General features: G+C 35.2%; 1 protein-coding gene and 1 long non-coding RNA gene across 4 annotated transcripts in view; one reads left to right on the forward strand and one right to left on the reverse strand.

Moving 5' to 3' along the window:
• LOC124167528 overlaps window positions 1–15,662 on the forward strand; it is a 45,610-nt gene that overhangs the window by 24,784 nt on the left and 5,164 nt on the right. For all 3 annotated transcript variants that reach the window (XR_006866710.1, XR_006866709.1, XR_006866706.1), the window contains one exon: window positions 11,122–11,249. This is a non-coding gene — a long non-coding RNA (uncharacterized LOC124167528). The remainder of the gene's footprint in view (window positions 1–11,121; window positions 11,250–15,662) is intronic.
• LOC124167421 (xenotropic and polytropic retrovirus receptor 1-like) lies at window positions 574–15,544 on the reverse strand. The gene is made up of 10 exons (XM_046545411.1): window positions 15,063–15,544; window positions 14,594–14,747; window positions 14,236–14,492; window positions 11,886–12,147; window positions 10,034–10,401; window positions 6,991–7,141; window positions 5,758–5,952; window positions 5,061–5,230; window positions 4,829–4,962; window positions 574–2,076 (listed from the first exon to the last, which is right to left on the reverse strand). The coding sequence occupies exons 1-10, from the start codon at window positions 15,129–15,131 to the stop codon at window positions 1,800–1,802; spliced, it is 2,037 nt and encodes a 678-aa protein (XP_046401367.1). The 5' UTR covers window positions 15,132–15,544; the 3' UTR covers window positions 574–1,799.

The following is a 15,662-nucleotide window of genomic DNA, read 5'->3' on the forward strand; positions in this document are numbered from 1 at the left end:
TAGCCAATATACCTCAAATTACTCCTTTATTTTTATTTTCTCGCTTAGACGTGTTTGGTGTTTATTTGGCCATGGTGTGTTCCATCAAATGCTTTCTATTCATGCAACTCGTGGACGTGTTGGTATGCTGACGACTGCTTTTTGCCGCCCGAGGAACAAAAGAAGATCAAGCATTCGCGAATGCTAATGCCACAATATTTTCACCAAAATTAACTACTTATTTATCGAACGACAGTTTACCACAAAAATTTGAGACTGAGCACTCCATTAACTTCATTTCTAACAGATCGCTAGCAATTACAGAGATTAAGGAGTCTTGGTGTCAGTTTTTCCGGCGGTAAAACCCTCGCTATGGCGAGAGCCAATACCAAAAGGGCCTCGTAAAAACGAAATTTTTAACATGCTTATTATAGGATTAATTGACGGTGCATCAGCTATCTCTCGTAATAGCGGGGGTCTCGCTATAGCCCGTACTCGCTTTAACGAGGTTCCACTGTACACCAATCTGCCGCCATTAATTTTATGCCATCCATATTTCATTTTCATTCCATAACATTAGAGAAATAACATGAATGAAATTAATTTTTTGCTTTATTAATGATAAAAACAATGACAAAATCCATATTTCAATGTTGAAAAATCATATGACATAACTGAAGGAACACCATGGCCAGTCATGATTGGATAAGAATTAAATATTCTCATGAATTTGGAACTTTGTGTTAATCTAATTAACATTTATATCACAGAAGATATGTTACTGAAAGCCTCTACATTAACTAACACCCTTAATTAGCTTGGACTAATACTTGAAAAAATAGAATCACAAATATATGTACACATATGAAACCTTATATGTTCCAAAACCAAAACTTAATACGTCACTCTTGAATTTTCACTTCAGATGAATAAATGATACACATACAATACATCAGCTTGAGAGAATAATGGTGCACATTTGTAAACATCTTTGGTAAAAAATATCTTTTTCAATAATGGAGGGAGATATTGAAGTACATTTTAGCAATCAGATGATATTTGCATTCAAATTATTATGAATGATAACAAACATTGGCAAGAAGCCTCAACAATTTGATATCCTTAAAAACTTGAGACCAACCTTCCTTCACCAACATAAGTACTACAATAGGAAGTGTTAACATTTCCTACATGAAACATGAGAGAACAAGTGACATAAAAATGAAAATTACACATTAATGTATTCATTGGCACTTGGGCCCCATTAAAAAAAAACATAAATTATTAGGAATGGATCCACAAAGGCAATTTCTAGGCAAACTTCTAACACCTCAGTTACACGAGTCTTTAAAAATCCACATAAGATTGCTCTTTACAACTTTCAACAATAATTAAAAAAGAGCTTGGATTTTTAAAAATACATATTCCTCATGAAATGTGTATCAAAATAAAATCTCTAAAATACACTTATTGATTTGATCAGTTGAATACTGGATAGGAGGTGATGCTCTTTGGTCATCAGCCATAACAAGTTGAGAGGGAACAGAGCACCATAAAGCGAGCAACCATACGAACAATCACTGGGAAGCACTGCATCCGCTACAATCCACCGTCTTGAAGTAGTGCAGAGTTCTTAACTATCACGAATAAACAGGACTCCACATGGGAGTAAAGAGTCTTGTCTTACAAATAACAGTTACAACAACGAAAAAGAGTATTATAGGAATCACAAAATGTTTAGTTTTATAAACAGAGATTCCATCACACTCCAACTACAAGAGACACAAATTGGCGAAGAGCACTATCGATCAACCAAATGCCTAACTGTCGGGATCATCCGTGGATTCACCCTCTAGCATTAGTCTGTGCTCTTCTTCGGCTACATTAGCATTTCCCACACGAGCACTCCCAGCCTGCTGTTTCCTTTTCTGTTTCTTTTTTCTATTGATCACACCATCACTTTGATCCATCATCATTAAGATTTGAGTTTGATCCGATGAATCCATGGGAGCCACCGATATATCCCTCACAGCTCTGAACTTACCACAGTTGTTGAGGTGTTCATTCTCAAGGCGGAAGTAATTCCAAATGAAGCGCCTATAATTTTCAAATGTAACAAACATCAAATAATAGCAATAAAAAAATCATCGTTGGAAAAGATCAGCAATTGATTATCAAGCTACGTATTCCTTAAAAAAATGCAAGTCAATTACTGCAAAGTATAAAATACAGCAAACTCCCGATTATCTGGGCTAATGATGGGGAGAGGCAGCACGAATAATCGGAAAACACGAATAATCCTAACTTTCACTTTAATTTCTAGTAATTTGCATAATTTACTCATATCAAAAAATCTATCATTATATACGCACAATGTCTGTTATTTTCGATAGCTTCCTGGAATCAATACGGACTTTTTTCCCGATCACGATCTTTTTAGCAGAGATAACATGATTGAACTTGTATTACTATTGCTCCATGTAATACCTGGTTTCCAAAAACCCGATACCCATAGAGATCACGGAATCAAAAAAGTGGTTTGCATGAATGCTTCAAAACCACTGCGCGACGTCGGAAATACACTGTCAGGCACCACGTTGCGTAGTCTCGTCTCACACAAGTTGCCCAGGATGCAACTGCTGTGGGATGCGGATCCGTGACCACTGTGTGATCGCACACCAATATACTACGTGAAAAGGAGTACGGAACTCCCGCAAAGGCAACAGGCACGCAATTATGCCATGGCGCAGCAGCAGTTATAGGAAACCAGGACTTAGGGCAAATTGTCTACTTAGGCGAGTGCCTGGCTAAGACTCAAGCTATCTCTACTTCCACTTCCCCCGCTGGCATCACTTCTACTATTCCCTTCTCCAGTTTGACCTTGACTACACCATTTTTCCTAACTGACGGCAGCTGGGTGGAAAATAGAAACTAGCCAATGAGAAGCACTGCCCCTTCCACCTCTCCTTTCCCCTCCATCCCCTTCCCTTTTCCCCTCCGCTCCCCTCCATACGGCCGATCGGCGTTGCCAGCCTTGGGAATAACGGTGCTTTCGGGGGCGGCAGAACGAGCACTGTGCGATCTCCAAAGATTCGGCTTGGCAACACTGCTAGCTGGAGAGCGATGTGCACTGCACGGAGTTCGGAGAGAGACTGCGGGCTCTTCCACACTTTCTCCAGTCGCTCTTCTGTGATTGGCTAGAAGAGAGGGTGGGTTTCGAGCACGCTCAAGGTCAGCCGCTGTCAGTTCAGAAAAATGGTATAGTCAATGTGCAAACATGCCCAAGTGCGACGAAATCTGCTGTTCCCTTGGGCCATATTCAACCGCATGCAAGGCCATGGCAATAACTGCAAATTTGCGATTTGAAATATACAATTAAAGATCTAAGTAACATTTCTCTAAATTTACAAAATATTAACCATTGAAGAATCTTCTTGAATTAATCAAGTTTTTTTTTCCTGCCGCCGACCGTCGTCTACAATGCTAGAGCAGACGTCCGTGTAAACTTGAAACATTCCTTGTTGACAAGTAAATAAAATAATTCCAATTTTACGAAGGGGATACTAACGGGCATAGTTAGCCCAGTATAGCCTTGCGTTATAATGCAAATATCCTGGTGCTTTTTCATCCAATTTTATTTTTTATGAAAATCGGGGAAAACACGTCATTGGAGCGTGAACTCATGCATGGATAATCTGGAACACGGATAAACCATAGCCAGATAATCAAGAGTTTGCTGTAAATGTAAAAGTGCCAGGTGCCTAAAAATCCTTCTCAATAGTTTTCATTCACATGGATGGTACTTCAATTTAACTGGTATGATATGAATGTGATGGTTTTGAGCTACCTTGCATTTCAATAATGTGGTTTCATAATGTAAATATGAAACAAATATCCAATGTTTCTTCAAAACAACTACACATGTAAACCTCACTAAGTCCAAATCACATCCATTAAGCTCCTACACAGCTTCAAAAGGGTTTGAGAAGATAACTCCAGTTTGTACAAGTTTTCAGCTCAAGTTATCAAAAGAAAATGAACATGTATTTAAAATAACTTCAAGTAGAATTTAGTACTACAAAGATAATCATAAATAATACCAAAAATTCTGAATTTTTGTTTAATATCTAAAGATGCTCACCCATTAGGGATATAAACCAATGCCTAGTTTAAGACAAGTTCGATTAGAGCCCATTTTATAGGTCCTAAATTATGTAATGCAAAGCCCTTTTTGACAGATTATCAGATACCATATAAAATGCATTCTAGATAACCCTGGCTTCACACCCTCAAAATTTCCACCTTTTAATTTAAGTCCTGGTGATTTCTCCGTAAACAAGTGTCTTAGCTTTACTTGTACTTGAATTTGAAATTCCAAGCTATTTATCGACGGGCTGTGGCAAATAACATATTGAAATATCGTAAGCAATAACCTTGAAACTGTAAATTTTATATTTGATTAAAACCCCAAGCAATTTGAGAAAATCTTTTTCATTCCACAAGCAACAATTTTTTTAAATAATTTTATTAAGGGTTTAGAACAACAGAATCATACTACACATAATTCCCCTGATGCCTTGAGTTTCATAATGATTATCAACAATGTAAAATCCATTGATTAAACCACTTCTAGAACCCCTATTCATATGTATCTCCTTTCATCTCATTCTGAATAAATGACGGTAGAGGTATACAATAAATCATTAAGCTAATGAAGACGTAAAGACTGGAAAGGTTGGGAGAAACACTTCCAAAAGAGAAGTTTTATGTTTTTGGAGTGCTTTTGGAGAAACTTACATGTTTTAAAATATTCAATAATAAAATTACAGGTACATACATGAAAACTTACCGAAAGACTTCAAGAGGAGAAAGAACAGAAACCATAAGATCACTATGGACATATCCCATTTCTGTGAGGGATAGAGAAAGAGCCCAACAAAATCTCAGAATGAAATCCTCCACAATTGCAAAGTAGTAATATCCCTGAGGAAAGATAAGACATAAAAAAACTTAAGTGGATACTGTTTTAGATTAACACATTTTAGGGCACAAAAAAAATATCATATTTTATTTCTACTTACTGTTGATGAGTAAACAATTTCTTCACGAAGAAACCGATTGTCACCAGCATTTTTATCAAAAAGGCCCCAATCCATTTTAATATCCCATGCATATGCATAGCAAGAGCTAACTATGGATGATGCTATCCAAATGTAGAAAAATGGGCTTTCCGATGAGTCAGCATAGACATCTGAAAAGTTACACAATTTGGAAATATGTAGGTACTGAAAGGACGAACCGCAAAAAATTAGGCTCACAACAGTATCCACAGTACATAGTCACAAGAAAACATAACTTTTATAGAGAGGACTTCAGAAGTAACTGCAAGTACTTCACATAGTATGAAAAAATAAATACATGTTATTCTGTGCCTTATTATTACAAGAACAACATCTTTACATGGGAAAATATTATTTGCATGACCTTAAACTCAAAACAATACATCCTAACATAGAATACCTTACAAATAATTTCATGAAAAACAACACAAATTATATGAATGATGCACTCAATACATAAGACACATACTTAAACAAGATATATATATCACATCAATTATAAATAAGCATGTACACACATATCTGGTAGAAATATACGTACATACATGCTTTTTCATATTTCAGATAGATTCATGATAATAAAAGTAATAATTAAAAACTAATGATCTTTGCTCAAAGGAGATAAGTACATACTGCATTTTAAATTAGGCAGGCTTACCTGAATATATATTATTTAAGGTTGAAAAAAGGACAACAAAAAAGGTCGTTGAGTATTTTCCAGCATTGAGGAGATGAGGAAAAGCTTCTTTAGTATCTCGGTAACGCCTTAAACACTGAGCAAAGCGAAACCATGCTGGCAAACAGGCAACAAATGGGCGCCAAGCAGCTGACTTCGCAACACATTTGCTTGCATCTGGAAAATTTTATATTAAAAAATCACAAAATCAGATTAATAATTTCAGGAATATTTCACTACTGAATAACTTTGATATAACAAAGCGATCCATGCAATGTAATATTTATATATCAAGATTCAGTTCAGGCCACATTTTCGGGATATTAATTCCACATTAAATACAAAGAATTTCTACAAAAAAAAACATTTAGCAAAGTAGCAAAAAACAAGTAGCTTTGATTTTGAAGCAGCATTTTTTCATCCCTCATTAAGATAGCTCCAGCTATAGGTTCAGGGACCAAAAGGCTGATCATTTGACCCATCATTTTCTGAATCGTGTGGTCATTCCCATCGTCCCTTTTTCCATCCATCCATCACTTTCTGTATTTACAACTCTCATTCAATTAAAAGCCAAGGAAAAGTGACAATCACTGTTAGCAGCTGTGCATTCTGACTGACTGAAGGATGATGTCAGCACTGGTTTCAGCGACGGAAAAAGAGATGACACAAAAAATTGAAAAAGGAATGGGATTTCCATCCCATTAGCCACTGCGGAGAGTGGTCATGCAATACGATCATTCATTCTGCCATTGCTGGAGAGATCGCAGCAGCTGCCTCTTGGAAGGGATGGAAAAAATGATCGCATGATTTAGGCTTTAGCTTTAAATCATTTCCAACATATTTCATTTTAAATTTTCCAAAAAAACCTTATGAACCAATTCCACCATATAGACCTTAGTACCTTAATTCTGAGAACGTATTCATGACCTAGTTCAATGCATAAAATAAAAAGTACCCTACTGATAATAATGCACAGAAAATACAATAAAATAGGTTTAACTTGAGATAACATATTATTCCTTTCAAAAATGCTCCATGATATTCCAACAGTTATATATGTATATCATAATTACACACATTACTTGTTTATGATACCTAAGATAATTGACTCCATTCTTTGCTTGCGGACAACATTTTAGCGAGGAAAGTCATAATGAATCTTAATTCATAAGAAGGTGAAAATAATAGCATTCCAAAGTAGTAAAAAAATCATACCTCCTGCTTCCATTAAGTTTCCTGGATCATTCACGTAGAAGCAAACAAGATACTGAAAATCCACAAATACAGGAACTAAGCTGTTAAGTTGATCTGCAACCCAGAAATCAGCAAATCCAACATAGAAAAATGGTGCCAACACTACCCTGCCCTTGAGAGCAAAAGGAAAAAATTGAAAATGATAAATCCACAAAATAAAATTGATATATAAATCACCACTCACACAATTTCTTTTCACAGTTAAAGTTTATATTGCATAAACAAGCTATTCATAATTACGTACTACATATCAAACTTCCAAATACTGAACTACTATAGCTGGTTTTATTGATGAATTAAAATTTTAAACAAAGCTTGAAAATATTAACCAAAATACTTCTGCAACTCAAAATTTCTACGAGAGATTTTTCATGATTTATTTACAATCCAATATGCTTCAACTCATCCAAGCTCAGCTAAAATTAAAGGTCTTAGTACATCATAACGTCAAAAATTTTAAAACTATCTATGTATTTCCAAGCCAGTATATTATCCACGAGCCTGCCTTCCACTCTGAGATGAAGCTAATTCACATACTTTTCAACTCTCAAACATTACATGGCAGAGAAAACACCCTCCCAAATAAATCATAACGCATACATAACTGAACAGGATTAGTATATTTTTAGAATTGATTTGTTTTGCTGCAACAAACAACAATGGAGAAAGAGTTGTCTCAGCACAGTAGATTCAGATAGGCCTAATCTGTTTCTTAGATTCTTTTCTGAAAGCCTTAATCCGCAATCTATTTACCCTGATCACATGCTATTCCAAATTCAAACCGATCCTCAGTAAGTCTACCCATATCTTTGCGAGATTTCCCCTCGTCCCTCCCCTGGTACTGACGGTCTCAGTCCTATCCTCATACAAAGCTGTGCTTCCTCCCTCACCTGACCCCAATCCATAATATTTAAAGATTGCTTTTCTCTCTGTGTTTTTCCACTGCAGTTTAAATTTGCTAATATCATTCCGATTCACATATCTGCGTCTAAAAGTATTGTCTCCAATTACTGTCCCATCTCTCTACTTCACGTCAGTTTGTGAGAGAATTATTCTAAACAGACTCTACTATTTCACATCCCCTTTTTTATCCTCCTGCCAACATGGCTTTCCCCCTGGGCAATCATGTTTAACCAATTTGTCAGTTTTCCAAAACCATGCTGTTGACTCGATAACTAAGAAAGCCCCATTTGATACAATATTTCTTGACTTCTCACAAGCCTTTGATTCCCTTAACCATTGTCACCTCCTTCATAAACTTAGTCATAGGTTTAATATCCATGGTGAATTTTTCAGCCTCTTGTCTACCTTTCTTAGTGACAGAAAGCAGCTTGTTATTCTCTCCAGCATCTCATTTAGTTGGTCTCCTGTAACATCAGGAGTTCCCCAAGGCAGTGTTCTAGGTCCATATCTGTTTTTACACATTGACAACCTAGCCTCTCTAATTACCACCACGCATAAAAAATATCTCGCTTAACTTCAATTACACTATAAAACACAATACACATGAATCCTAAGTCGTCAGCACAGGATCATGGCATACTAATTGATACTAAAATTAATTTCTTTGAGCACATACAAACAGTCAAATCAAAAGCCATGTCCCTTTTAGGCCTACTAAACAAATACTCAGATATTAAAGATCTACAAGCTCTTTGTTGTCAATTTTCAACAATTGTCCTTCCAGTGATAACCAATTGCTCTCCTATTTGGGGAATGTCAGCTCCGTCATATCTCTATAAAGGAGCTGACATTCCCCAAATCTCTTACTAAAGTACCTATTCATATTAACATAAAGAGTCTCTCAAATGCATAATATGACCACTAACACCATTCTAACTTCTCTTTCCATTATCAGTCTTCCTTTTCTATGCTTTTAAAGTGACCTTAATTCACCTATAATACTCTCAACCCAATCACAGACTGTTCTGAATTCCTTTCTTTTCTAAACTTCAGAGTACCCTCCTGCTCTACGTGCACCCCTCACTGCTCCATATACCAGTTCCCAAATTATGTATCACTCATTCAACACTCACTTTTTCCCACCTCCCCTCACTTCTTAATTCCATTCCTCCGAGCTTCAATCCCTTTTCCCATCTCCAAATGTCTTTACTAACTTGGCTCTATCTTAACTTTCTGTTCATTAATAGCAACACTTGCTATGCATTTATTACCACTGCCTCGATTCTCTTTAATTTTACTTACATACTTGTATTCAGTATTCTCTAGGATTTGTCTCCCTTTGTATTTTACACATTTGTTTCTCATTATATACTATATATTTGCCTGATAAGGGGCCACTATAAATTGGCAATAGTATTGCTGTACATGGGCTTTTTAAATAAAATATAAAATAAAATAAATAAACATAAAAATAAGTTCATTTCCACTGCACTTTAGGAGTCACGGAATTTGCGAAACTCAATTGAACTTAGAAAGAAAAGTAATAAACATTCAATGAATGTAACATTCGACAATATATATGAATACTGACTTGAGTTGGACCTTCTGCAAACATGTGAACTTTGTTAACAACAAGTTTTCCTGAAACTTTTACATGTATTTTGCCAGGACCACAGAAAACAGTTCAAAATTTAGAAATTTTGCTATGTATATCAGTTCTTAATCTGTCGTGGTTCAACTGAAATTAATGAAACAAAAATGACTCGAAAATTCATTCTAAATGCTGAAAAAATTGTTAAGTTAATATGTACCTACAAGCTGTTACTTTTTAATAAATATTTGTTTATTTTTATACATGGTGTCAGTTCAGATTTTCTTGACATGAAACTCATGAGGTTACTTAAGCTCATAAAATATTCATTTTTGTCAAAACTAATTTTTTACTCAATTTATCAACAACACATCATGTACTTTAAAAAATTTAAACATACTCCATTTGTGCAAATGTTCTACTTCATAAAAGTGGCTATAGTTGAGGACACAAGAGCAAGGACACTAAAAAAAAAACATAAATTACACAATAAAAATATGACTCACTCACCATTACTCTTAGAACCCAGAAACGAGCACCATGACGGAATGTACGAAGAGGATTGAATAGGAAGGCAAGCATAATTAAGAAAAGGACAAGGGGATTAGCATAAGGGGGGATGCTTAAGGATGAGGAATAAAGGAACCCTAACACACTAAGTGTCCAGATCACACCAAATATTGCTGCTAACTCCATAAGATGTTGCTCAGACAGATGATTCCTTGGGTCCAATTCAAATATTAACACATGGTTAACGCCTGAAGAACGCCAACCATAAACATTCAATCCCATCAAAAATAGGAATTCAACAAGCAGTAGAGGACCTCTGTACAGACGGAATGCCACTCGCCAATCATCTCTACCCTGATGAAATATGGCTGAAAAGTGAAGCAAATGCATTTCAAATCTCAGAAGTTACTCTAAAAAAAATCATACATAGAGATCATCACTTGCTTCATCAAATACTTTAAACATAAATTTACATCCTTTATACAAAGGGCTTAGAGATACATACATACTCAGAAGCCATATCCAGAATTTGAAATATAGAAAACGATACATGTAACCAGAATGTTCTAAGAAGGAGTTGAAAATTAGTTTGGAGCCATTTTTTTCTTTAAATTTGAAATTACTTTATGAGGTGCTCTGAATTACAAGTAATTAGAGTTAATATCACCACAATATTTTCCTGTTTAGAATTTTTCACCAAAAATTCAAGTGACAGGATGCTTGTGCTTCAGGTCATGTAACAAGATGTAAAGGTTCATATGTACATACAGCATTAACAGCTTATAAAAAAGTAAAGGCGATAAAAGTAAGGAGTTATATTGTTGTTGCACCAACAAATGGGAAAATAATAGTTTCCTTCTTATACTCTTAATTTAACTCAAAGTAAAATTTTATTATCTATCAGTTAAATTATTGAAATTATTTGAAAATATAAATCAATCATTATCAGTTATGATTAATAAGTTATCTAATTAAAAATAATCAATCAATTTGGCTCTAAATACACGAAAATCAAGCTAAAATACATTGCCCAGAATCCCATTATGTAGCACATACTTTCACTGTACATTAATTTCTTTCTTCCACAGCCACCTCTGGGAAACTGAATGTGCTCAGGTTCACACAATGCATAGTAAAGCCAAAGCTGGTGTATGTCAGAGAGTACTGCATGGATTCTTGGGACTAAACACACCAATTGGATTCCCTTTCCATAATGGTAAGCTGATTGAAATCAACAGTAAAGTAATTGACATCAGTTTTGATGGTTTAAAGTGCTTTTGGACCTCATGAGCAAAATGTCAGAGAAATTACCTTAAAATGGTGCATCACAGTGTAAATAATTGTTTTTGCCATTGTTAAAATAAAAAAATTGTGTATTAAATATTTGATTATTATTCAATTTGATTATATTACAACTAAATACTTATCCATGGAATAAGAATGCCTTAGTGATGGCTCAATATAATTTGTCAATTGGATAATTTTTTACTCAAGGTCTAGAATTAGAATTTTGTACTTCAAAAGATGAAAAATCAATACTGAATCACAACCATACACTAATTCAATGTACCTATTCCATTTTCTTAGGCCTTTCAGAGCCTCTGTATTTCATTTTATCTATCACTATTCTGCCTACAATAAGATTTTCATATCACATAATGAACCTCATTAAAACTAAATTAGAGCCTTAATCTTTACTTTTCAATGGTACACTTTCAAGCTTTCCGTACATTTCCTAAACCACCATCTTGCTATGGTGTAATCTATTTTCTCCCCATACACCCAGGGCTATGCGTACCTCTTCCAATAATGATATACAGAAAGGTATTTCATTTTTCCATTTCTAAATTACCTGATAGTACAACAGCAACAAGAAGAACAATGAAGGAGCCTGAAAAAAGGCCAACTTTAAAAGTGGTCCATGGTGACTGCTGCTCTCCCAATGGGGGAACTCTAAGTCTTTTCATAGCCTTCTGACGATCACCCGCCTCCAAATCTCTTATCACAGTGCTTTCAGTTTCCTGAATTAGGCGATCTATGTCTTTATTAGTGTGGAAGTGAGCATTTTCAACGTTATCTATTCTCCATTTTGCACCTATATCCACTGCCAAGAGCTGAAAAAATATTAATATAACTATTACCACCACAAAAATTCCAAGAAGTTACCAACTACGTAAATTTCTCACCGAATGGGCCTAGTAGAAAACAACTTTCTTATTTTTCATCCAATCAAAAACTCTTTTACAAACAATTTTAATCAACATCATTTAATAATTTTTCACATTTTAACTTGATTCCATCACTATTCCAACTCTCGTTATATCCAAAGAGAGAGAGAGATAACATTAGAATATAAATTGCCATGGTCAACAGTGGATAACTTTATCAACTTTATCACAACAATTATATGATGAATGAATTCTCTTTTGAATAATGAAATTCAAAAGAGAACACCAAAAACAAATACTTTTCAGATACATGGGGGCTTAAAAGAGGCCATAGAGATGGAAATGGCAGCGCCTTGCAGTAATTCACTACCACAATGTCTAAGTAATGATGTGTATTTGCAAAAACTGAAGATAATCTTCTAGCTTGCAGATGACTTAGCACTTAGAAATGGTAATGTTGAATAATAGACCAATTAATCAATAAATAAAAAATTCTCACTCTCACACACTTAGAGGACTCATTGCCTCCCTCTTGATTGGTATTCTTTGGTGACGGATTACCAGTTTAAAACTTATCCCAGTATTTTCTGAGGTGCATATTTTTTTGTCTTTGAGAAACAGGCAACTGTTAATAAGTCTCCTCTATCACACTCACCAATTCAACCTGAAGGTTGGTTTGGATAAGTGAAGGTAGAACTAGTCCACTCTACACACTCTGATAATTTCAAGATGATGGCAAAAGTTTTGGAGTAGGGTGTCACAATTAAAAGGCAAAATACGACCAGTCAAGAGAAAAGCAGGAGTCCTCTTAACACAAAGGGTACTTAAACCAAAGGGAATTGCATTTATTATAAAATTATGGACCGTAGTTTCCACATAATATGGCCCATATTACAGATTTATCATTACCTGATGAGTAATAAGACAGGAAACAAAAAACAACTCTCTATCAGCATAGTACCCTGTATACAGGCATTAAATAATATTTTTTTTCTTCCTTTGATGGTTCAGTTCTCTATATACCTAGTATTACTTATTTATTTTTACTTATTTCACCACCAAAAATGGCACATAGGCTTTTACATGGGCTGTTCTCTATAAATAAGTAACAGCTTAATACAATAAATAAAAAAAACAAACAGAAAAGAAAATGTTTGAACAAAAGAAGGGAGAATGCAATTTAGGGAGGATTTGAACACAGTGGTAGAGGAAAAGAGATCCAGGGAAGGATCTTTTGAAGCCAGGGAGTTATACATGGAGGGGATGTGATAGAAAAGTGTGTTGAGAGATGAAAAGATGGAATCGTGGAATGCAAAGTAGTGAGTTATTATGTACAGAGGTAGGAACATGAAAATGGAAGAGGGAGAATTTCATTGGTCTGGGTAGAACCGCTGAAGATTCTATGCAGGAACGTTAGGTCAGACAAGACATGGCAGATAATTATGTTGAATATATTATATTGGATACGTTAGCTACGAGATACCCTTGATAAATTGACCAGCATCTGTCCGGAAATGTTGGGTCCACCTAAAAATTAATGCGGCAACATAGCCCAAAAAGCTTTGATCTACCAAGATGAGCACCCACGAAAGGTTTAACAACAATTTAATGATAATTTACATAAAGGAAAACTCACAAAATTGGAGCGGGAGAAAATATGAGATGGCGGTAAGATGCTAGGAAAATAATAAATTTTTAAGTCTAGGCATGATTGCCTACAGGCTGAATCTATGACAGAAGAGCTCTGTAAAAGTCTAGTCTGTAGTATGATAAGGAGTGGAGCACATCCATACCAATCAGAAATATCAAACTACAAGATATGAGAATAAGGATCAACTAAGTATTTTGGATATCATTTGGAGGATGGAAAAGGGGAATTGGAAAGAGAGATGGAGAAAAGGATAAATGGAAGGGCTTCACATTGTGACTGAAGATAGGAAGCATCTAGATGAAGTAAAGAGGTGGTATGAGTGTGTTCTAGAAGGTGAAGGAGTAGTCATCAGATATCAAAACTCTCTCTGTGAAAACACTTACCTTGTCATGCTTTTTTAAAATTTTTCTAAATCCAGTGAAATTCAGATTTTGATAATTTTGCAGTAAAATGAGACTCAGGTAAAATTCGCTGAATGCTAGCTTCAGTTCTTGTACTTTCCTTGCAGGCACAGCTTGATTTCTCAAAATACTAGCACGGGTTTTAAGAAACCCTTCTTTACCTTGATGATCCTTTTCAAGAGCTGTACTCATTTCACTCCTCAAATTGGCATATTTTCGAGTGGCTTCAGCAAGTTTTTCTAAAAATACAATTTTCTCATGAACCTCAGACTTATCCAGACAATATATTATTCACCATTACGAAGCAAAAAACAAAATAACACACTGGCCTACTGGTTACCTGAGAAAAAAGTGTTGATTTTTGCTAGTTCCTTGTCACAATAGTGAAAAAAGTGTTCATCGAATTTGGCAAAGTATCTTGAGAGAACTTCTGGCTCCACCACTTCTGCTGAAGGAGCCTGCTCCACAGCTCCATAGAGAATAGCTTTCATTTCCTGCCCAGAGGTAGATCATAAGGTGAAATAATGACATTAGCTCAACTATACTTGACTTATGATTTATTCTAAACAAACCTAGTTCACCTCATATGATTTCTACATTGTAAAATACAATTATTACACAGGAATAGTACTTGTTTTGATGTAAAGTATAACACTAATCTGAGAAAAGGGTTAAGTACCTATATACAATGAAATTCCCTCAATGTTGTACAATTTGATACTTTATTGAAATAATCTCCAAGAAAGAAGGTACACTTTAATATGAGAAATTTACATTAATGTTTATTTCAGGAGATAAGAAAAATTTACCTCGTAATTTATGTATTGCTTCCTCCACTCCGGAGTAATGTGAGCTGAGAGATGCTCGGCGAATTTCATGTTTATGAAGTAACAAATACACTTGAAAATTTATTCTATAAAAATTTATGACGTCTTCATAAAGTAATTGACCCACGAGGCATACGTTTGTCTAGCTAAAATCCCCTTTATTTACTCACGAAATCATTCGAATGATGCTTTATAACACAAACTAGGGATTATTATAACTTAGCACTGAATACCATGGAAAAATAACCATGTTTGAATGGCATTTCCGTTATATTAAAATCACGATTTCCATGGCTAAATATTCACACTTAACACTCTTCATCCATCACAACACTGCATATCACACGTCAGACCCCGAATATTTAAAAAATAACTAATTATTTCACAAGAGTTTGTTGTGCTCTTAAATACTGTTGTGCTTTTTGAAACAATTGAATTTCTCATTGCGGTGATTGCGGCTTGCGGGACAATTCAAGTGAATCAACTGGCGCGAGCAGAGCGGTGTTGTTGATGGATTTCACCAAGGACGTGCTATTTCAGTTCCTATTTTGTATTATCGCGGGTGTAAGTATAACTGAGAAT

This window comes from Ischnura elegans, chromosome 1 (genome assembly GCF_921293095.1).
Source record: "Ischnura elegans chromosome 1, ioIscEleg1.1, whole genome shotgun sequence".
NCBI classification, from domain to species: domain Eukaryota; kingdom Metazoa; phylum Arthropoda; class Insecta; order Odonata; family Coenagrionidae; genus Ischnura; species Ischnura elegans.